The 23,608-nt window shown below is 47.1% G+C and overlaps 1 protein-coding gene across 2 annotated transcripts in view; it reads right to left on the bottom strand.

Moving 5' to 3' along the window:
• TRAPPC9 (trafficking protein particle complex subunit 9) overlaps positions 1-23,608 on the bottom strand; it is a 1,110,831-nt gene that overhangs the window by 784,601 nt on the left and 302,622 nt on the right. For both annotated transcript variants that reach the window (XM_063921220.1, XM_063921221.1), the window contains exon 17: positions 1,620-1,744. In XM_063921220.1, the coding sequence (XP_063777290.1) occupies positions 1,620-1,744 (125 nt within the window). The remainder of the gene's footprint in view (positions 1-1,619; positions 1,745-23,608) is intronic.

The following is a 23,608-nucleotide window of genomic DNA, read 5'->3' as shown; positions in this document are numbered from 1 at the left end:
GTCTGCTTCTCTCTCCTCAGTCCCACGATGCAGGGAGCCTGTTGCCAGCAGTGCTTCCACGAAAATAAAAAACATAATAAAATTCTTTTATCAGAGAAACTCAGTAGAGCTCCCCTGCAGTGCATCCAGTCTCCTCTGGGCACAGATTCTAACTGAGGTCTGGAGGAGGGGCATAGAGGGAGGAGCCAGTGCACACCCATACTAAAAGTTCTTTATAGTGCCCATGTCTCCTGCGGAGCCCGTCTATACCCCATGGTCCTTACGGAGTCCCCAGCATCCTCTAGGACGTAAGAGAAATATATATAATGAATATAAGAGATGTGCACCGACCCCTGTGGTTTGGTTTTGATTCTAATTCGCCGTCAGTTTTTGGATTTGCCACAACCGCCCTCACGTTTATTTTGGTATTGGATCTGTATTTTTTCTAAAACAACTAAAATCACATAATGTGGGCCTGTTTTTGTTCCTACAGTATTATTAACCTCAATAACATCCATCTCCAGTCACTTTTGACCACCTCACAGCTAATAATATTGTTTTCACCAATATTGGCCAAAGGCCTCAGTGAGCTGGCTGGTTACTAAGCAACAGAGCAGAGGGACAAACACACGGCAGTTTATAGCACATCTATGAAACACTGCCATACAGCAGTGACAGAAAAGTAACATGATGCAAGATGGAATTGTCCTTGGAATTATCACTATGAGGAACCAACAGTATAATCACTATAGAGCATTGCATTCACTATCCACATGGGAGTAGTGCTGGTATAATCACTACGAGGCACTACCAGCATACTCACTATGAGGCACCACCAGTATAATCACTATAGAGCATTGCATTCACTCTCCACATGGGAGTAGTGCTGGTAAAATCACTACGAGGCACTACCAGCATACTCACTATGAGGCACCACCAGTATAATCACTATAGAGCATTGCATTCACTCTCCACATGGGAGTAGTGCTGGTATAATCACTACGAGGCACTACCAGCATACTCACTATGAGGCACCACCAGTATAATCACTATAGAGCATTGCATTCACTATCCACATGGGAGTAGTGCTGGTATAATCACTATGAGGCACCACCAGTATAATCACTATGAGGCACCGCCAGTATAATCACTATGAGGCACCGCCAGTACAATCACAATGAGGCACCGCCAGTACAATCACAATGAGGCACCGCCAGTATAATCACTATGAGGCACCGCCAGTATAATCACTATGAGGCACCCCCAGTATAATCACTATGAGGCACCGCCAGTATAATCACTATGAGGCACCGCCTGTAAGCTTGGAGGACGTAGGTACTGTACTACCTGTGTAATAATGGAAATATCAGAGGAGTATCCCCAGACCACTATCCTGGCTAGCAGCACCTGGCTCTGGCTCGTCACTGGGAAAAGAGAAGGAGGTAGATGCACTGATGCAATAGTGTGAAAAACTGTCCAAAGTCGAAAACTCATAAAATGCCAGTTAGGCAAAGCTAGAAGTCAGGAGGACTCTTAAGAAGACGTCTGTCTCAGTCTTTGTGCATCTATCTGTACTGTACGTCTGACTGTTCCCAGACTAACCTGCCCGCGCACCTACTACCAGTCTAAAGCCGACCTACCTTCACGTGGCTGAACTCACTGCTCCGGCTGCTCTCTGGCTGGCTGAGAGGTTTGGACTCCACTCTGGACTTCACAACGTGTCGGAAGGGACTGGACACCGGTAGACCGCTGACACTGATGCCGTCTGGGGAAAAAGAAGTATAAAGAAAATAAGAATTTACTTACCGATAATTCTATTTCTCGGAGTCCGTAGTGGATGCTGGGGTTCCTGAAAGGACCATGGGGAATAGCGGCTCCGCAGGAGACAGGGCACAAAAGTAAAGCTTTCCGATCAGGTGGTGTGCACTGGCTCCTCCCCCTATGACCCTCCTCCAAGCCAGTTAGGTACTGTGCCCGGACGAGCGTACACAATAAGGGAGGAATTTTGAATCCCGGGTAAGACTCATACCAGCCACACCAATCACACCGTACAACTTGTGATCAAAACCAGTTAACAGTATGATAACAGAGGAGCCTCTGAAAGATGGCTTCTTAACAATAACCCGAATTAGTTAACAATAACTATGTACAATTATTGCAGATAATCCGCACTTGGGATGGGCGCCCAGCATCCACTACGGACTCCGAGAAATAGAATTATCGGTAAGTAAATTCTTATTTTCTCTATCGTCCTAGTGGATGCTGGGGTTCCTGAAAGGACCATGGGGATTATACCAAAGCTCCCAAACGGGCGGGAGAGTGCGGATGACTCTGCAGCACCGAATGAGAGAACTCCAGGTCCTCCTTAGCCAGAGTATCAAATTTGTAAAATTTTACAAACGTGTTCTCCCCTGACCACGTAGCTGCTCGGCAAAGTTGTAATGCCGAGACCCCTCGGGCAGCCGCCCAAGATGAGCCCACCTTCCTTGTGGAGTGGGCCTTTACAGATTTAGGCTGTGGCAGGCCTGCCACAGAATGTGCAAGTTGGATTGTGCTACAGATCCAACGAGCAATCGTCTGCTTAGACGCAGGAGCACCCATCTTGTTGGGTGCATACAATATAAACAACGAGTCAGATTTTCTGACTCCAGCTGTCCTTGCAATATATATTTTTAATGCTCTGACAACGTCCAGTAACTTGGAGTCCTCCAAGTCACTTGTAGCCGCAGGCACTACAATAGGCTGGTTCAGATGAAATGCTGACACCACCTTAGGGAGAAAATGCGGACGAGTCCGCAGTTCTGCCCTGTCCGAATGGAAAATCAGATATGGGCTTTTGTAAGATAAAGCTGCCAGTTCTGACACTCTCCTGGCCGAAGCCAGGGCTAGTAACATGGTCACTTTCCATGTGAGATATTTTAAATCCACCTTTTTTAGTGGTTCAAACCAATGAGATTTTAGAAATTCCAAAACCACATTGAGATCCCACGGTGCCACTGGAGGTACCACAGGAGGCTGTATATGCAGCACTCCCTTAACAAAAGTCTGGACTTCAGGAACTGAAGCCAATTCTTTTTGAAAGAAAATCGACAGGGCCGAAATTTGAACCTTAATAGATCCCAATTTGAGACCCATAGACAATCCTGATTGCAGGAAATGTAGGAATCGACCCAGTTGAAATTCCTCCGTCGGAGCACTCCGATCCTCGCACCACGCAACATATCTTCGCCAAATGCGGTGATAGTGTTGCACGGTTACTTCCTTCCTTGCTTTAATCAAAGTAGGAATGACTTCTTCCGGCATGCCTTTTTCCTTTAGGATCCGGCGTTCAACCGCCATGCCATCAAACGCAGCCGCGGTAAGTCTTGAAACAGACAGGGACCCTGCTGAAGCAAGTCCCTCCTTAGAGGTAGAGGCCACGGATCTTCCGTGATCATCTCTTGAAGTTCCGGGTACCAAGTCCTTCTTGGCCAATCCGGAACCACTAGTATCGTTCTTACGCCTCTTTGCCGTATAATTCTCAATACTTTTGGTATGAGAGGCAGAGGAGGAAACACATACACCGACTGGTACACCCAAGGCGTTACCAGCGCGTCCACAGCTATTGCCTGCGGATCTCTTGACCTGGCGCAATACCTGTCCAGTTTTTTGTTGAGGCGAGACGCCATCATGTCCACCATTGGTCTTTCCCAACGGGTTACCAGCATGTGGAAGACTTCCGGATGAAGTCCCCACTCTCCCGGGTGAAGGTCGTGTCTGCTGAGGAAGTCTGCTTCCCAGTTGTCCACTCCCGGGATGAACACTGCTGACAGTGCTATCACATGATTCTCTGCCCAGCAAAGAATCCTTGCAGCTTCTGCCATTGCACTCCTGCTTCTTGTGCCGCCCTGTCTGTTCACATGGGCGACTGCCGTGATGTTGTCCGACTGGATCAACACCGGTTTTCCTTGAAGCAGAGGTTCTGCCTGGCTTAGAGCATTGTAGATTGCTCTTAGTTCCAGAATGTTTATGTGAAGAGACGTTTCCAGGCTCGTCCACACTCCCTGGAAGTTTCTTCCTTGTGTGACTGCTCCCCAGCCTCTCAGGCTGGCGTCCGTGGTCACCAGGATCCAATCCTGTATGCCGAATCTGCGGCCCTCCAATAGATGAGCACTCTGCAACCACCACAGAAGAGATACCCTTGTCCTTGGAGACAGGGTTATCCGCTGGTGCATCTGAAGATGCGACCCTGACCATTTGTCTAACAGATCCCTCTGGAAAATTCGTGCATGGAATCTGCCGAATGGAATTGCTTCGTAAGAAGCCACCATTTTTCCCAGGACTCTTGTGCATTGATGTACAGACACCTTTCCTGGTTTTAAGAGGTTCCTGACAAGCTCGGACAACTCCTTGGCTTTTTCCTCCGGGAGAAAAACCTTTTTCTGAACCGTGTCCAGAATCATCCCTAGGAACAGCAGACGAGTTGTCGGCATTAACTGGGATTTTGGAATATTCAGAATCCAGCCGTGCTGTTTTAGCACTTCTTGAGACAGTGCTAATCCCCTCTCTAGCTGTTCTCTGGACCTTGCCCTTATTAGGAGATCGTCCAAGTATGGGATAATTAATACGCCTTTTCTTCGAAGAAGAATCATCATCTCGGCCATTACCTTTGTAAAGACCCGAGGTGCCGTGGACAATCCGAACGGCAGCGTCTGAAACTGATAGTGACAGTTTTGTACAACGAACCTGAGGTACCCCTGGTGTGAGGGGTAAATTGGAACGTGGAGATACGCATCCTTGATGTCCAAGGACACCATAAAGTCCCCTTCTTCCAGGTTCGCTATCACTGCTCTGAGTGACTCCATTTTGAACTTGAACTTCTTTATGTACAGGTTCAAGGACTTCAGATTTAGAATAGGTCTTACCGAGCCGTCCGGCTTCGGTACCACAAATAGAGTGGAATAATACCCCTTTCCCTGTTGTAGAAGAGGTACCTTGACTATCACCTGCTGAGAGTACAGCTTGTGAATGGCTTCCAAAACCGTCTCCCTTTCGGAGGGGGACGTTGGTAAAGCAGACTTCAGGAAACGGCGAGGCGGATCTGTCTCTAGTTCCAACCTGTACCCCTGAGATATTACCTGCAGGATCCAGGGATCTACCTGCGAGTGAGCCCACTGCGCGCTGAAATGCTTGAGACGACCGCCCACCGCCCCCGAGTCCGCTTGAGAAGCCCCAGCGTCATGCTGAGGCTTTTGTAGAAGCGGGGGAGGGCTTCTGTTCCTGGGAAGGAGCTGCCTGTTGGTGTCTCTTCCCCCTTCCTCTGCCTCGTGGCAGATATGAATATCCCTTTGCTCTCTTGTTTTTAAAGGAACGAAAGGACTGCGGTTGAAAAGTCGGTGTCTTTTTCTGTTGGGGAGTAGCTTGAGGTAAAAAGGTGGATTTCCCGGCTGTAGCCGTGGCCACCAAATCTGATAGACCGACTCCAAATAACTCCTCCCCTTTATACGGCAAAACTTCCATATGCCGTTTTGAGTCCGCATCGCCTGACCACTGTCGCGTCCATAAACTTCTTCTGGCCGAAATGGACATAGCACTTACCCGTGATGCCAGTGTGCAGATATCCCTCTGTGCATCACGCATATAAAGAAATGCATCCTTTATTTGCTCTAAAGACAGTAAAACATTGTCCCTATCCAGGGTATCAATATTTTCAATCAGGGACTCTGACCAAACTACTCCAGCACTGCACATCCAGGCTGACGCTATAGCTGGTCGTAGTATAACACCTGTATGTGTGTATATACTTTTTTGGATATTTTCCATCCTCCTATCTGTTGGATCTTTAAGTGCGGCCGTCTCAGGAGAGGGTAACGCCACTTGTTTAGATAAGCGTGTGAGCGCCTTATCCACCCTAGGAGGTGTTTCCCAGCGCGCCCTAACCTCTGACGGGAAAGGGTATAAAGCTAATAACTTCTTTGAAATTAGCATCTTTTTATCGGGGGCAACCCACGCTTCATCACATACATCATTTAGTTCTTCTGATTCAGGAAAAACTATAGGTAGTTTTTTCACACCCCACATAATACCCTGTTTAGTGGTACCAGTAGTATCAGCTAAATGTAACGCCTCCTTCATTGCCAAAATCATATAACGTGTGGCCCTACTGGAAAATACGGTTGATTCGTCACCGTCGCCACTGGAATCAGTGCCTGTGTCTGGGTCTGTGTCGACCGACTGAGGCAAAGGGCGTTTTACAGCCCCTGACGGTGTTTGAGGCGCCTGGACAGGCACTAACTGATTGTCCGGCCGTCTCATGTCGACAAACGACTGCTTTAGCGTGTTGACACTATCCCGTAATTCCATAAATAAAGGCATCCATTCTGGTGTCGACCCCCTAGGAGGTGACATCCCCATATTTGGCAATTGCTCCGCCTCCACACCAATATCGTCCTCATACATGTCGACACACACGTACCGACACACAGCAGACACACAGGGAATGCTCTTAACGAAGACAGGACCCCACTAGCCCTTTGGGGAGACAGAGGGAGAGTTTGCCAGCACACACCAAAAGCGCTATATATGACAGGGATAGCCTTATAATAAGTGCTCCCTGTATAGCTGCTTTTATAATATAATTTTTGCCACTATTTTGCCCCCCCTCTCTTGTTTTACCCTGTTTCTGTAGTGCAGTGCAGGGGAGAGACCTGGGAGCCGTCCTGACCAGCGGAGCTGTGTAAGGAAAATGGCGCTGTGTGCTGAGGAGATAGGCCCCGCCCCTTTTCCGGCGGGCTCGTCTCCCGCTCTTTAGTGTATTCTGGCAGGGGTTAAATATCTCCATATAGCCCCGGAGGCTATATGTGAGGTATTTTTTAGCCAAATAGGTTTTCATTTGCCTCCCAGGGCGCTCCCCTCCCAGCGCCCTGCACCCTCAGTGACTGCCGTGTGAAGTGTGCTGAGAGGAAAATGGCGCACAGCTGCAGTGCTGTGCGCTACCTTTAGAAGACTGAGGAGTCTTCTGCCGCCGATTCTGGACCTCTTCATGTTTCAGCATCTGCAAGGGGGCCGGCGGCGAGGCTCCGGTGACCATCCAGGCTGTACCTGTGATCGTCCCTCTGGAGCTGATGTCCAGTAGCCAAGAAGCCAATCCATCCTGCACGCAGGTGAGTTCACTTCTTCTCCCCTAAGTCCCTCGTTGCAGTGATCCTGTTGCCAGCAGGACTCACTGTAAAATAAAAAACCTAAGCTAAACTTTCTCTAAGCAGCTCTTTAGGAGAGCCACCTAGATTGCACCCTTCTCGGCCGGGCACAAAAATCTAACTGGCTTGGAGGAGGGTCATAGGGGGAGGAGCCAGTGCACACCACCTGATCGGAAAGCTTTACTTTTGTGCCCTGTCTCCTGCGGAGCCGCTATTCCCCATGGTCCTTTCAGGAACCCCAGCATCCACTAGGACGATAGAGAAATGTAATAATCAGAGTAACTCGTTCTATGCCAGACACACTGTCGGGAGGGAAGCTATGGGTGATCCCAGAAGGAAAACGCAGGCCCTAATAACAAAATATCTGCAGCTGGAAGCAGTTTGGCTGCATTATCTATTTCCAGGGACAACGTAATGCAAAAGGTAAGCATCAATAATCCCTATTTTATTTGTTGTGACCCATAAGAGGGCAGCCCATCAAGTCACCAGAATCCCTGACAGAGTTGAGCACAGTGGAGGTAGCCATTTTGTGGGCGGGGCCAATACGCACCTGAATGCAGCCTATCCATTCATCATAAGGTTTGTTCCTTTTACGACACCCTCACAGTCCAGGTTTTAAGTATAACCATGTTTGAGGTGGCTTAATTAGCACCTCAGTTAATCTGATTTAACCAACTGTGACTAAGAATGGAAATCCTTAAAACCTGGACTGTTAGGGTGCCCTGATGACCCCGGCTGAGAAACCAACTCCTAGTTCATTCCCATGAAGAAAGGATCAGGATACGAATCATTAGATAACAAGATTTATATTAGCGACACAGTCTACTGCAACCTGGTATAGTCACAGGTTTCCCTCTGATTTAAGCTTCATCATGAAGCCTAAGAAATCCTCTAAAGGCTTTTTGTCATAATCGCTGCATATAACACACCATCGCTACATCTGCCTAGCAGATACAAATTAATCTGCGGTCAGGTTGTAATATTCTGCAAGTGTAAAATCTTTCAGCAACTGGATTTAGTTTCTTATCAAAACGTGTATCATCAAATTGGCTAAAGACACGTCCAGGCTTAAAGGGCATTTGCTAAACACGAGCGGAGTTTGATATGTGACAGTGATTAACCAAAGAAATCGGCGCATTGCTCCGGGACACAATATATCATGCGAGCTACAGACCCTGTTATTTTCCAAAGTGGCCGTCAGGGATCCCTTGCAAACAAGATTACGGCATCCAAGCGTCTCAGCGCCACCCAGAGATTGCACACGGGGATCTGATAAAAGTGTTAACAGCATACGCCAGATATAAACGAGCCTGTGCAAGCGGAGGAGACTTGCTGATACGACAAATCAAAAACATCCCACTGTTTCTTCCTCGTTTAATTACACATTTTATATATGCACCGTTGTTAAGTAGGAGAGCAATAAAAAAAATTATCATAATGAAAAAACCTGTTGTGAGACGAAGAAGAAATCCTACACAAATAAAACGCACCGATTTACATAAGTGGCTATTTGCATTTGTGGCGTAGCAAGCAATCAGGAAACGCAATACAGAAATACATAAGGGGGTAGTGAATAATCTAGCTCTGCTGAAACATAAGACGCCATTTTTATAGATTTGATAAAGGCCTGAGAAACAAGATCCAGCCGATGTCTGCGATAGCGCGCAATTTGTGTTATGAAAAGTGACTGGCTGGCAATTGAAATGGAAAAAAAAAAAAAGAGGATGGTATACAAAACGTTTGCAAATTAGAAGATGGAGCTAAATTATATTACAGTCAAGAAAGAAGAAAAAAAAAGAGGATCATTAGCAAAAAATAGGAAACAATCATTGGGGCGGATATATTAAGCCCCATAAAACAGTGATAAGTTTAAGGTGATAACGCACCAGCCAATCAGCTCCTAACTGTCATTTTTCAAACCTGTAATGATTGGCTGATGCGTTATCACCTTCCACTTATCACGGCTTTATCACTTCTCCAGGTTTAATACATCTGCCCCAATATTAGTTGCAGTGGAATCGATTTGAAGCAAAAGTGGTTTATTTCAAGAAAATCTTTAAGGGTGTCAAAACACAATGACGCACATACAGCATCAATAAACACACCGGACCTCAATTACAATGCTCATTAGTGAGGTCATTCATTTCTGTATAGGCAATGATGGATTTTCTACATTCTAAAACCCCAGGCCTAATTTGCAGGGAACGCCAGGTTTCTTTAGAAACCAAAAAATTGCTCCTCTGTCTAGATGGGAAACCAGATAAGGGTCAGAGATTTAAAGAGCTTGGGCGTCTTGTGTAATGATGAGAACTGTAACATAAAGGAGAGGCTTTGAAACGGATCTAGTTACATTGTAAATCCTATTAAGAAACAGTCCTCCGCCATTGGGACTTCAGGCAGAGTATCATCAGATGGCAGAAAGACTTGAGTGTTATTTTTACAGCCACAAGGCGTCTATTTTACACCCTAGTTAAGTTGCACCCTTGTTTTTCAAACACAGAAGAGGTGCTTCAGTGCTAATTGGGATATAAAGGAACATCTGGTAGAATGAGGTCGTCTGGCCTCTTGATTCAGCACAGGTTTCTCATTTATCTTCAAGGGCCATCAGGAGATGGGTATCAAAGGACGAAGCGTCCGCTTATACCGAGACTAATTCTGATTTTGGAGCAAAGAAAAAAAAAACACTTTGCACCTTGGTAAAACCGTGTTGCACTACAGGTGGGGGCAGATGTCACATGTGCCGAGGGTTAGATTTGGGAGGGGTGTTTCCTACACAATTCTAAATTGCAGAGTGATAATTAAGCTGTCCAACATCTGTGGGCTACAGGCGAAAGCAGCCACTATGTACTCTGCATGCAAAAGTAATATATGTATTTGCCCCTCTTGCATTGGGGAATGCATTGTTCAAGTGTTGCATATCAAATTAATGCGCACAGTCTCCTGGTGCGTCCTAGTTGCATCGCATTGTCATCGCCGCGATTATTAACATTTCGTCTTGCAGTGGATAGTTTAATTTTTATTACTGAAAATATCCCTGGTATGTACTTAGTGAAAACCGCAGGGACACTGATTGCGATAACCGCTCTCCCTGCGAGTATTATCCCCAGGGAATCTGACACTGTGTCTGCGCACACTATCCGTTTCCGGAATCGCTGCCGGCAACGGGCGGAGGTTGCAGGAGGGGGATGGAAAGATTGTAGCACTGTACTGCTACAAAGCCTCCATAGGGTTAAAGGAGATTACACCATCCGAAGATGCTGTAACCTAAAGTGGCCAAACACTGCAAAGTTTTGCTTTTCAGGGTTTAGTACATAGGGGTCAGATCGTAGTTCCTACTGATAATAATGGGGGCAGCACTAATTAGCCTTATCAGCATTCTGCTATTAGAGTATTACAACAAACTATAAAATGATGCAGAAACTTTGGTCTCAGCTGAGGGAGTGAGGTTCTGTAAAACTATAAAATGATGCAGAAACTTTGGCCTCAGCTGAGGGAGTAAGGTTCTGTAACCAGCCCTCCCACATACATTATATATTACCAGTTACTTATATAGCGCACACATATTCTGCAGCGCTTTACAGAGAAAATCTCAGTCACTCACATCAGTCCCTGCCCCAGTGGAGCTTACACTCTATATCCCCTACCACATGTACACGCGCACACACATTCACACTAGGATTAATTATTTGTTAGAATACAATGAACCTACCAGTATGGTTTAGATCAGTGTTTTTCAACCACTGTGCCATGGCACACTAATGTGCCCAGAGCCACGCCGTCAGCGTTTTGCCGCTACTGAGGCCCTGGAATGATCAATAGCAGTGGGTTTAGTGGTTGCAGAGCCAGTTCTAATTTTGGGCCTGGGCAGTGTTGGGCTCTTCTGGCTTTCTCAGATGTGGCTCAGGCATTACCTATGGAGAAGCTGCGACATGACATCCTAGGACACGCAACTGCACCATGCATCACCGTTATATTTTAGTGTGCCGTGGCAATATTTAGATCTTGTTCAGTGTGCCGCGAGTAAAAAGGTAAAAGATTGAAAATCTCTGGTTTAGATTATCATATTATTATTATTATTATTGCAACGACGGTCTCTCTATGTAGGGATACTACGTTACACCACAGATCCAGCCTCACTGGTGCTTACAATCAGACAGTACAGTCTATTTTAATCAGCAGCCAACGTAACTCATACCCCCAGCTCCGAGAGGCGGCAAATCTGACCACTGCGCTACTACTGCCATTCTACTACCCACTTTGTTTACAGATTAACTCTTGAGTGGCTTCATCAACCTGATGGATGTTGGATGAGGACCTATCTGACTGCTGGACAGTACTTAATGTCTATGTGTGAGCGGAAGGCAGATTTTCCGCATTAGCCCTCTGTGGGGGCCAGGAGCGCACAGGGATGTTTAGGGTGTTTTTTACGTGACCGTCTATTCTTGTAGTTTGATAAAACAAAAGACAAAAGCTCCTTGCTGCAAAGGCTGAACGGTTATCAGGCTGTACATCTACAGGCTGTTTCTGCACCTTTCCATGTGATGTAAATTGTATATTTAAAGGCCCATACACATTGGCAGATTTTGAGCTCAAAGTGTGTATGGGCTAGCGGTGAGTGCTAATGCACGCTCCGGCATCATAGCTGGCCGACACCGTCCGTCGGCCTGTTTTACCAGGCGAGTGAAGCACTTTCCACAGTCTCCTACTGTGGAGAGTGGGTCACCCCCCCTGGAACATCGCTGGGCACAGTGAATAATCGCCCAGTGTTTATGGACCTTTAGTAGCCGGTATCATTTCGCCTGATCTCTGCCATGCTGGGAGCAACAATCTAGCGTTATTAATTACTATTATTACCAGTTATTTATATAGCGCACACATATTCCGCAGCGTTTTACAGAGAGAATATCTGGCCAGTCCCATCAGTCCCTGCCCCAGTGGAGCTTACAATCTACAGTCCCACACACTAATTTTGTAGGGAGCCAATTAAATTACCAGTATATATTTGGATTGTGGGAGGAAACCGCAGTACCCGGAGGAAACCCGCGTAAGCACAGGGAGAATATACAAACTCCACACAGTTAGGGCCGTGGTGGGAATCGAACCCATGACCCCAGAGCTGTGAGGCAGCAATGCTAACCATTGAGCCACCGTGCTGAAGTTTAAAAAGAAGATGGTCCCCGACGTCTCGTGGGCATAATGGTAATCTCATAATGAGTGCACATGACAAGAGGACTGAATCCTTGTCAGACGCTGCACCACATCGCATAGGCCTGTGTTATGACTGCAGATGATGCGTGTGTAGACGTAACTGCGTCCATCGCTCTATTTTGTTGAACACATTATATATAAACAGTAAGAAGAGGCGACGCATGATATAGCATATTTCTTATAAAGGTCTGTGTATCCAACGCTTCATTTCTACAAGCGCTCGGTGACAGGAGGTATTATTCTATCTCTGCGGCAGAAACATAGAGGATATTGATAAATACCCTCGGACGTACCGACTGCACCTTGTTCAAGCCCACCAGGACACCTGTGAAACAAGGACCAATAAAGCGCAATGCTCCTGAAACTACAATGAGATATGAGGGGTGTTCATTCATTTTACCTGCCCCTCCCTACAACAAGTAACAGAATACTGACAAAAGCTCCTGCAGTGAGTAGAGTTTCATATAGGAATCTGTACTCCCCTAATACACCATGGGCAACAGAGGTTGTGGCGGCCGCCCCTAACTAAAACTGCTGGCAAAGCCCTTTCCCCATGTGACGCGACACTCACTCTCTCACACGGAGCAGCAGGGATGCCATTCACGGAGCAGCAGGGACAGTGCGCCGAAGCACAGACACTGTCTCGCGGGATTTCCCTTCACTATTCTACAGGACTGACTGTGCACGAAGGAGCTTCTCGGCGGCCGTTGTTAATGAGTAGCTGAGCCACTGGAGATACAGTACGCCTCCAATTGAAAAACGCAGTGTTTGGGGGCCCCGAGACGGCCGCCCCCTGTCGCCCCTCTCTTAATCCGGCCCTAGTACACACTGACCGATATATCGGCCGTTCAACGGACATATCGCGTCGGCCCTGCAGCACAGCCGATGACCAATATATCTGTGCATCGTGCTATGTGTACACTTGCTGCAGAGGCCAAAGGTGCCTTACATCGCAACTGGGTGGACACATGTAAATGCCCGTCCAGTTATGAGATCAGACACAACACATCGGGCAGACGATAGGTGTATCCAGCTTTATAACTGTGCAACTTCTGAGTTTTACCTGTCTTACCAGTAATAGCCTGTGATCACACGTGCAGGTGGGGCTCATCCCATACAAACAGTAATCATACTGAAAATTCTAAGTGACAGCTAAGGTAGAAAACATAGTAATTGCACCAACATTCCCTGGTATTAACATAAAGTGCGCTTTGTATAATTGGGGATTGTTATGAGATTATACACTAATATATATATATATATATATATATATATATACACACACACACATATATATATTCACTATAACAGACACATAGATATAGCTATATATTAGACAGATCCTGCTATATAATCCTGCAGTACAGTGCCCCCAAGTGGCTATATTTATATAGCACCAGCATACTTGAGGTGCTGCACACTGTGTGATTTGAACTACCAATATGGACTATATATAGTCCATATCGGTAGAAAACATAGGAGGTCATTCCGAGTTGTTCGCTCGCAAGCGGATTTTAGCAGATTTGCTCATGCTAAGCCGCCGCCTACTGGGAGTGAATCTTAGCATCTTAAAATTGCGAACGATGTATTCGCAATATTGCGATTACACACCTCGTAGCAGTTTCTGAGTAGCTCCACACTTACTCGGCATCTGCGATCATTTCAGTGCTTGTCGTTCCTGGTTTGACGTCACAAACACACCCAGCGTTCGCCCAGACACTCCTGCGTTTTTTCCGGAAACGGTAGCGTTTTTTCCCACACGCCCATAAAACGGCCTGTTTCCGCCCAGTAACACCCATTTCCTGTCAATCACATTACGATCGCCAGAACGATGAAAAAGCCGTGAGTAAAATTACTAAGTGCATAGCAAATTTACTTGGCGCAGTGCAGTGCGAACATTGCGCATGCGCATTAAGCGGAAAATCGCTGCGATGCGAAGATTTTTACCGAGCGAACAACTCGGAATGAGGGCCATAGTGTATATCGCACTGTGTGTGTACACAGCTTGTGATGCTGATGCGCGCTCCCGTGGGGTCGGTATCACATGAAAAAATAGACTGTGCGGACAGGTCAATTTTGACTAGAAAGTGTACAATCTAGTTTCTAGTATAGTCAAAATTGCAGCGTGTGTCCAGATCGGTGGTTCTGGGCTCCGGGGAGTTCAAGGGAAATCGTTCTAGGAATAGTAAGTTTGAGGTGGTGAGATGTCATCCAAGATGAAACGGCAGGCAGGCAGGCATTCAGTGACCCGGCCCAATAGAGATGGTGACAGATCAGGGAAGGATAGGTAGATTTCAGTATCATCTGCATGCGGAATCCGAAAGATTGCCAAGAGATGAGGTATAGACTGAGAAAAGCAGAGGACCTAAGACTGAGCCCTGCGGTACTCCCACTGAAAGACGTAGCGAGTAGGAGCTAGAATCAGAGAAGCGGACACTGAAGTAGTAATTAGATAAGTAGGATGAAAACCAAGGAAGGGGTGTGTCTTAGTGACTTAGGGATTGTAGTGTTTGTATGAGAAGAGAGAGGTCAACAGTGTCAAAAGCAGCAGAGGGATCTAGAACAATTAAGGTGGGTACACACTAAGCGATGTGCTCTATGAGCATCGTCTAGCGTGCTCCGTTCCCTGCGGTGGTAGTCGGCAGCAGTGCGTACACACTGAGCGAAATGACAACGATATCGCTCAATGACATCACTATGCAGCTGGCCAGTGCATGCAGCTTTTGGACAACAGTCCAAATTGAGCTGCATGCACAGCTGACAGCAAGGGTCATTAACGACTCGCGGGGCTGCGCATCGCTTGGGGGCGGCATACACACTGGCCAATAAAGTAAACGACGTCGCTCAGGAAGGGCAAAATGAGCAACATCATTTACTGTTATCGTCTAGTGTGTATGCACCATTAGAAGTGAGTAATGGCCTTTAGAATTAGCAGTAACTACCTTAGTCAGTGCTGTCTCTGTGGAGTGTTGGGAACGAATCCTGACTGAAGTGGGTCCAATAAATTGTGCGAGTTAAGAAAGTGTGTGAGGCGAGTGTAGGCAATTCTCTCCAGTAGCTTGGAGGGGCATGAGAGCTGAGAGATGGGACGGTAGTCTGAGAAAGAGTTAGGGGCAGAATTTATTTTTATAATTTTTCAGAAGGGGAGTAAAATGTAACACGATGGATGTGCCTGCCTGCTTGCTTGCTCATAGTCTATAAGGGAACAGTAGTGTGAAACGTGAGGCTAAATGTTGCAGATTGCATATTGTCCAGGCGGATTGGGGGGCGTTTCCAATATTTGTCATTTGGTGGATATGCGGGGTGGAAGGCCGCTCACATGCCAGGAGGCCACCAATAAATACCCAGTTTTGTTGGCCTATCCTGTGGCCTTTCTTTTAGCCCAACATTATGTCTCTTCCACTATCCGGTGTTTCTCGTCAAAGGATTGGGACAACCCAGTAGATAAGATGCTGCAACAACCTCCTAGGGTTCGAAAGGCAATTTTTACTGTTTATTGTCATTTTCGAAATGTTGTGGACTATTCTATGGGACAGGGAGGTATAATGTCTTGGAAGGATTGTCTCCCTGGGGTGGATATACCTGACCTGCTAGCGGCTCATGTAAAGGCAAGTAAACTATAACCCTCTTCTAGATATATAGAAAGGTCTCTTAATATTTTGCACAGGACTTATTTGTCGCCTCATAGGAGGCATTTGATAGGACTTGCTGACACGCGTGCGTGTTGGAATTGTGGTGCTCCCCAAGCGGACCTCTATCATTGTTTATGGGCCTGCCCTATAATCAGAAAATTACCCGGTGGCCAATTTAATGAATTATTTGGGGTTATCTCCGGAATGGGCGCTTTTTGGGTTTTTTTCACCTGACCGGCGTCTTTCTAAGGGTAGTAAAAAGCTGCTGCTGGCAGTTAGTAGGTTAGGCTATTCTGCAAGTGTGGATTGCTAGAGAACCACCCTCACTATCACTATTCAAAGCCAAACTATTTTATCTCTTCAGAATGGAATGGATAGGAATCCTAATGGAGAAAGATAATAAGGTACAGAGATTTCTTGAGGTATGGGAAAGTTATGTTGCAACCTAATCGGCGAGGGTTAGATTACAGCTCCATAACTCCTTGTCTAATACGGAATGGTTTATGACTAGAACAATTGCGGGGGATCCGCTGATTGTGCTTTTGATTTGATTGCTATCGTTGGGCTCTGGGGGCAGCGGAGGGTGTGGCGGCAGGTGGGCACGGACAATAATAGGATTTTAATACCTACCGGTAAACCTTTTCTCTTAGTCCGTAGAGGATGCTGGGGTCACATCAAGAACTATGGGGTATAGACGTGATCCACAGGAGACATGGGCACTTTAAGACTTTCAAAGGGGTGGGGACTGGCTCCTCCCTCTATGCCCCTCCTCCAGACTCCAGTTATAGGAACTGTGCCCAGGGAGACAGACATTTTGAGGAAAAGGATTTATTGTTAAACTAAGGTGAGATACATACCAGCTCACACCTCAAGCATGCCGTACAACATGGCATTCAACCCAACGCAAGTCAACGGCATGAACAACATCTGCAACAGGCTGACTATAAACGTAACACAACATGTGTGTAACCACAAGTAATAACTGCATATACAGTACGCACTGGGACTGGCGCCCAGCATCCTCTACGGACTAAGAGAAAAGGATTAACCGGTAGGTATTAAAATCCTATTTTCTCACACATCCTAGAGGATGCTGGGGTCACATCAAGAACCATGGGGTTATACCAAAGCTCTAGAACGGGCGGGAGAGTGCAGATGACTCTGCAGCACCGATTGACCAAACATGAGGTCCTCATTAGCCAAGGTATCAAACTTGTAGAACTTCACAAAGGAGTTTGAACCCGACCAAGTAGCTGCTCGGCAAAGTTGTAATGCCGAGACCTCCCCGTGCAGCCGCCCAGGACGAGTCCACCTTTCTGGTAGAATGGGACTTCACCGATTTCTGTAACGGCAATCCAGCTGTAGAATGAGCCTGCTGAATCGTATGACAGATACAGCGCGCAATAGTCTGCTTGGAAGCAGGAGCCCCAATTTTATTGTGAGAATACAGGACAAACAGAGCCTCTGTTTTCCTAAACTGAGCCATTCTGGCGACATAAATTTTCAAAGCTCTTACTACATAGAGAAACTTTGATTCCAGCAAGGCGTCAGTAGCCACTGGCACCACAATAGGTTGGTTCAAGTGGAACGACGAAACCACTTTCGGCAGAAACTGCTGACAAGTCCTCAACTCTGCTCTATCTTCATGGAAGATCAAATAAGGGCTCTTGTGAGACAAGGCCGCCAATTCAGACACCCGCCTTGCGGATGATAAGGCCAACAGCAAGTTACTTTCCAAGTAAGGAATTTCAACTCTACCTTCTGTAAAGGTTCAAACCAATGAGATTGAAGAAATTGCAACACTACGTTAAGAGGCACAAAGGGAGGTTGGATGTGCAACACGCCTTTCACGAAGGTCTGAACTTCTGGAAGGGAGGCCAATTGTTTTTGGAAGAAAACTGATAAAGCTGAAATTTGAACTTTAATTGAGCCCAACTTTAGGCCCGCATCCACACCGGCTTGTAGAAAATGGAGAAAACGTCCCAACTGAAATTCTTCCGTAGGAGCCTTCTTGGATTCACACCAAGACACGTATTTTCTACAAATATGGTGGTAATGTTTAGACGTTACTCCTTTCCTGGCCTGAATAAGAGTGGGGAGGACTTCCTTGGGAATACCCTTTCGGGCTAGGATCCGGCGTTCAACATCCAAGCCGACAAACGAAGTCGCGGTAAGTCTTGGAACACGCACGGCCCCTGCTGTAACAGATCCTCCCTCAGAGGAAGAGGCCAGGGATCTCCTATGAGTAATTCCTGAAGATCTGTATACCAAGCCCTTCTTGGCCAGGCTGGAACAATGAGGATCGCTTGAACCTTTGTTCTTCTTATGATCTTTATCACTTTTGGAATGAGTGGAAGCGGAGTAAACACGTACACCGACTGAAACACCCACGGTGTCACTAGGGCGTCCACAGCTACTGCTTGCGGGTCTCTCGACCTGGAACAATATCTCTGAAGTTTCTTGTTGAGGCGAGACGCCATCATGTCTATTTGAGGAATTCCCCAAAGACTTGTCACTTCTGCAAAGACCTCTTGATGAAGACCCCCACTCTCCTGAATGGAGATCGTGTCTGCTGAGGAAGTCTGCTTCCCAGTTGTCCACTCCTGGAATGAAGATCGCTGACAGAGCGCTTGTATGCCTTTCCGCCCAACGGAGCATCTTTTTGGCCTCTGTCATTGCCACTCTGCTCTTTGTTCCGCCCTGGCGGTTTATGTACGCTACTGCTGTTATGTTGTCCGACTGAATCAAGACGGGCCGATTGCGAAGAAGATGTTCCGCTTGCAGAAGGCCGTTGTGAATGGCCCTTAACTCCAGAACATTTATGTGTAGACACATTTCCTGGCTTGACCATCTTCCCTGGAAGCTTTGCCCCTGCGTGACTGCTCCCCAGCCTCGGATACTCGCATCCGCAGTCACTAAGATCCAGTCCTGGATCCCGAACCTGTGTCCCTCTAGGAGGTGAGAGCTGTGCAGCCACCACAGGAGTGAGATTCTGGTCATGGAAGACAGGGTTATCCTTCGGTGCACGTGCAGATGGGACCCGGACCACTTGTCCAACAGGTCCCACTGAAACACTCTGGCATGGAATCTGCCAAACTGAATGGCCTTGTAGGCCGCCACCATCTTTCCCAGCAACCGAGTGCATTGATGGATCGATACTCTTGCTGGTTTCAGCATTTGTTTGACCAGGTTCTTAATTTCCAGAGCCTTTTCCACTGGAAGAAAGACTCTCTGCAATTCTGTGTCCAGAATCATTCCCAAAAACGACAGACGTCTCGTCGGAACCAACTGTGATTTTGGCAAGTTTAGGAGCCAACCATGCTGCTGCAGAATTGTCAGGGAGAGCGTAATGTTCTGCATCAATTGGTCCCTGGATCTCGCCTTTATCAGGAGATCGTCCAAGTACGGGATAATCGTGACTCCTTGCTTGCGTAGGAGAACCATCATTTCGGCCATTACTTTGGTGAAAACCCTCGGAGCCGTGGATAGACCAAACGGCAACGTCTGAAATTGGTAATGACAATCCCGAACTGCAAACCTCAGGTAAGCCTGATGTGGGGACATGCAAGTAGGCATCCTTTATGTCTACCGACACCATAAAATCCCCCTCCTCCAGACTGGAGATAACTTCCCGGAGAGATTCCATCTTGAATTTGAATTTTTTTCAGGTAGAAATTGAGGGATTTGAGGTTCAGGATTGGTCTGACTGAGCCGTCTGGCTTCAGGACCACGAACAGGCTCGAATAAAAGCCTTCTCCCTGTTGTGACGGGGGAGCCCTGACAATGACTTGATTGTGACACAATTTTTGTATTGCGGCGCATACCACCTCCCTGTCTGGAAGAGGAGCTGGTAAGGCTGATTTGAAAAATCGGTGAGGGGGGACGTCTTGAAACTCCAGTTTGTACCCTTGGAACACTGTTTCTAAAACCCATGGGTCCAGGGCCGAACGAGCCCAGAACTGACTGAAGAGCCTGAGACGTGCCCCCACCGGTGCGGACTCCCGCAGAGGAGCCCCAGCGTCATGCGGTGGACTTGGCAGAAGTCGGGGAGGACTTCTGCTCCTGGGAACCGGCCACGGCCGGTGATTGTTTACCTTTTCCCTTTCCTCTAGTAGCAAGGAAGGAAGACCCTCGGCCCTTTCTGTATTTATTGGGCCGAAAGGACTGCATCTGATAGTGGTGTGCTTTCTTTTGTGGTGCAGGCACATAAGGTAAAAACGATGACTTACCCGCGGTAGCCGTAGATACCAAATCAGCGAGGCAGTCACCAAACAACACACCACCTTTATACGGTAGAGACTCCATAGCTTTCTTAGAGTCAGCATCAGCATTCCATTGATGAATCCACAATGCTCTCCTAGCTGAGACTGCCATGGCATTGGCCCATGATCCCAAGAGGCCAATATCTCTCGCAGCTTCCTTTAAGTAGACTGCAGCGTCCCTGATATGACCTAGTGTCAAAAGAATGCTATCCCTATCCAGGGTATCCATTTCAGATGACAAGTTATCTGCCCATTTTCCGATAGCACTACTCACCCACGCAGATGCAATGGCTGGTCTGAATAGCGTACCCGTGGTGACATAAATGGATTTCAATGTATTTTCCTATCTACGATCCGCAGGGTCCTTTAGGCCTGCCGTGTCAGGGGACGGGAGAGCCACCTTTTTGGATAGCCGTGACAGAGCTTTGTCCACACTGGGGGGTGACTCCCATTTTTCCCTATCCCCAGAGGGAAACGTATACGCCACTACAATCCTTTTGGGAATCAAACTTTTTATCAGGACTTTCCCAAACCTTTTCACAAAGCATGTTCAGTTCATGAGAGGGAGGAAATGTTACCTCAGGTTTCTTCCCTTTATACACACAGACCCTAGTATCAGGAACAGTAGGGTCCTCAGTGATATGCAATACATCTTTTATAGCCACAATCATGTACTGAATGCTCTTTGCCAGTTTTGGATCTAATCTGGCATCACTATAGTCGACACTTGAGTCAGTGTCCGTGTCGGTATCCGTGTCTGCCAGCTGGGCAAATTAACATTTTTGTGACCCCGAGGGGGTCTGGACTTGAAACAACACATCCTCTACGGATTTCTTCCCAGCCTGGTTCTGAGACTCAGATTTATCCAATCTTTTATTTATCAGAGCCACATGTGCATTCAAAGCACTCAAAACATTCATCCAATCAGGTGTCGGCGGTGCCGACAGGGTCACTCCCACAGCCGTTTGTGTCCCTTACATAGTCTCCTCCTGGGAAGAGCACTCCGCCTAAGACATGCCGACACACGTGCACCCACCACACGCAGATACACTGGGCCTATAGGGGACAGACCCACATTAAAGCCCGTCAGAGAGACACGGAGGGAGATATTGCCAGCTCACACCCCAGCGGCCAAACCCGGTCTGAAAACACTACAGAAAATGTCGCAGACCTGCAGCGCTTTTATAAGTTACATATAATGCACCAAAATCACTGTGCCCCCCCATTTTGCACCCTGTTACTTGTACAGCAGTGTGAGGAAGGACTAGCGTCTCTGCAGCCTTGTGTAGAGAAAATGGCGCCAGGCTGTGTGCTGTGAGGGCTAAGCCCCGCCCCCGTAATGGGGCGGTTCAGACCCGCTCTCTTAAAAAAAAAAAATGTATACTGGCAGGGGTCCGGACAGTGCCCTGGCACTTAGTCCGCTCTTGCCAGGTAGTTATTTGAGGCTAAAATGCTGCCTCTGAGTGTGGGAGCATGGCGCGCAGCGCGCCCGCTGTGTGGTACCTCAAAGCCGTCACTGAAGTCTTCTGATCTTCCTCTACTCACCCGTCTTCTGACTTCTGGCTCTGCAAGGGGGGTGACAGCGGGCTCTGGGAACGAGCATCTAGGCGTACCTAACGATCAGACCCTCAGGAGCTAATGGTGTCCTGTAGCCAAAGAAGCAGAGCCTTTAAACTCACAGAAGTAGGTCTGACTTCTCTCCCCTAAGTCCCACGGAGCAGGGAGACTGTTGCCAGCAGCCTCCCTGAACATAAAAAACCTAACACAAAGTCTTTTCAGAGAAACTCAGTAGAGCTCCTCAGTGTGCATCCAGTCTGCTGGGCACAGATTCTAAACTGTGTCAAAGTCAAAAAATATTGCAGTACACACATCACGTACAAACTACACACAGATGGCCTCCGCGCGTGTACTTTTTCTGCCGTGCGTGCACATATTCACAATTTGCGTATGGTCGCTCTCCCGGTCCTGTGCATTAGCGCGTGGTATGGGCATTTACGGTAGAGTTTGTGAACACATGGAAAGCTATCAGAACACATCACATATTTAATCCAAATAGTGCACAATGTACACATAGTCTCCCTGCACCACATCAGAAAGTAACAGCAGTTTAAATGGTAACAGAACAAAGGGATTCACCTTTACAGAATAGGAGGGGACAGAACAAGGTTACAAGGTGGTGTTTGGTATCCAGCTGTAGGGTATTTTAAGGGTAACATTCCGGTGTTGGTTTGAGGAAGATCGCATGTTCCTGCGGATAGTTATGTGCAGAAGCAGAATATAGATATAAACTGTATTTACTGTACATTATGTATGCGGCGGGAATCCAGAGGAGACCACCCACAAAAGCAGTTAGAAAAGACATTGCCCACCTATTCAAACTGACCTATGACCTCTCCTGTACTGTAAATGACCATCCCTGTGTCCAATGGACAAAGAGATTACAGTGTCCATTGTGTTAAGTTTTGGATGAGTTGTATAAAGAGAGCCTGCTGCAGGCCTGGTCAGACACAAGACTCACAAAGTTATCTATTAGATGACCGAGGACCGGACCGGGTAGCGCGGCGAATCCAATCACGTATGTACCATTGAATGTAGCCATTTACTCTGTTATATTGTATTGTATTCTTTGTATTGTAACCCCCTATCAGCAATAATACGCTGTGGTGCCGGAACCCAGCGGTTTAATTACAATCTGGTGTCGTGTCTTCATTGCCCTGCTAAGGTTTAAAGTGTATTATCATTGCATTGCATAGCTGTTAAGGGTTTGCGGTGTATCTCTGGGTGTGTACGCGCTGTGAGTACTTGGTACCGTCAGCGCGGCGTTTGTACGCAAAGTCCGTACACAGTACGGGACTTTGTACGCTAATAGCGGACAAAGTACGTAGAGTGTGTATTTAGTATAGCGGCCGCAGCGGCTCCATGGTAAAGTGTATTTAAGGTGTGTTTAAGGTATAGCTTTCATTCCTTAAGATAAATCAGCATTATCAATTGGGGGCTCCGTCCGGTTTTCCACATACTTACTACCTAACAGGTCACAGCAGACTTAATCTATCAGCAAAGGGTGAACAGAAAGTATCCTACGTATCCTTTCCAGGTCGATGGATGCACTGAAAACCCTATTTGATTGCTGATTAGATGGCTTCTGCTCTGTATGGTTTGTAGAGATGCTGGTAGAACTCGTAAGGTAAACAGGAAAAAAAAAGGATTTTGGTACTTACCAGGTAAATCCTTTTCTTTGAATCCATAGGGGGCACTGGAGTACTCTTGGGATATGGACGGCTTCCACAGGAAGAAGGCACTGAATAAATTAATTTTGAAACTACTCCTCCCCTCCATATCCCAGAGTACC

This window comes from Pseudophryne corroboree, chromosome 5, assembly GCF_028390025.1.
Source record: "Pseudophryne corroboree isolate aPseCor3 chromosome 5, aPseCor3.hap2, whole genome shotgun sequence".
NCBI lineage: Eukaryota > Metazoa > Chordata > Amphibia > Anura > Myobatrachidae > Pseudophryne > Pseudophryne corroboree.
The sequence above is the reverse complement of the archived record's forward strand: the minus strand, read 5'-3'. Positions and strand labels throughout refer to the sequence as shown.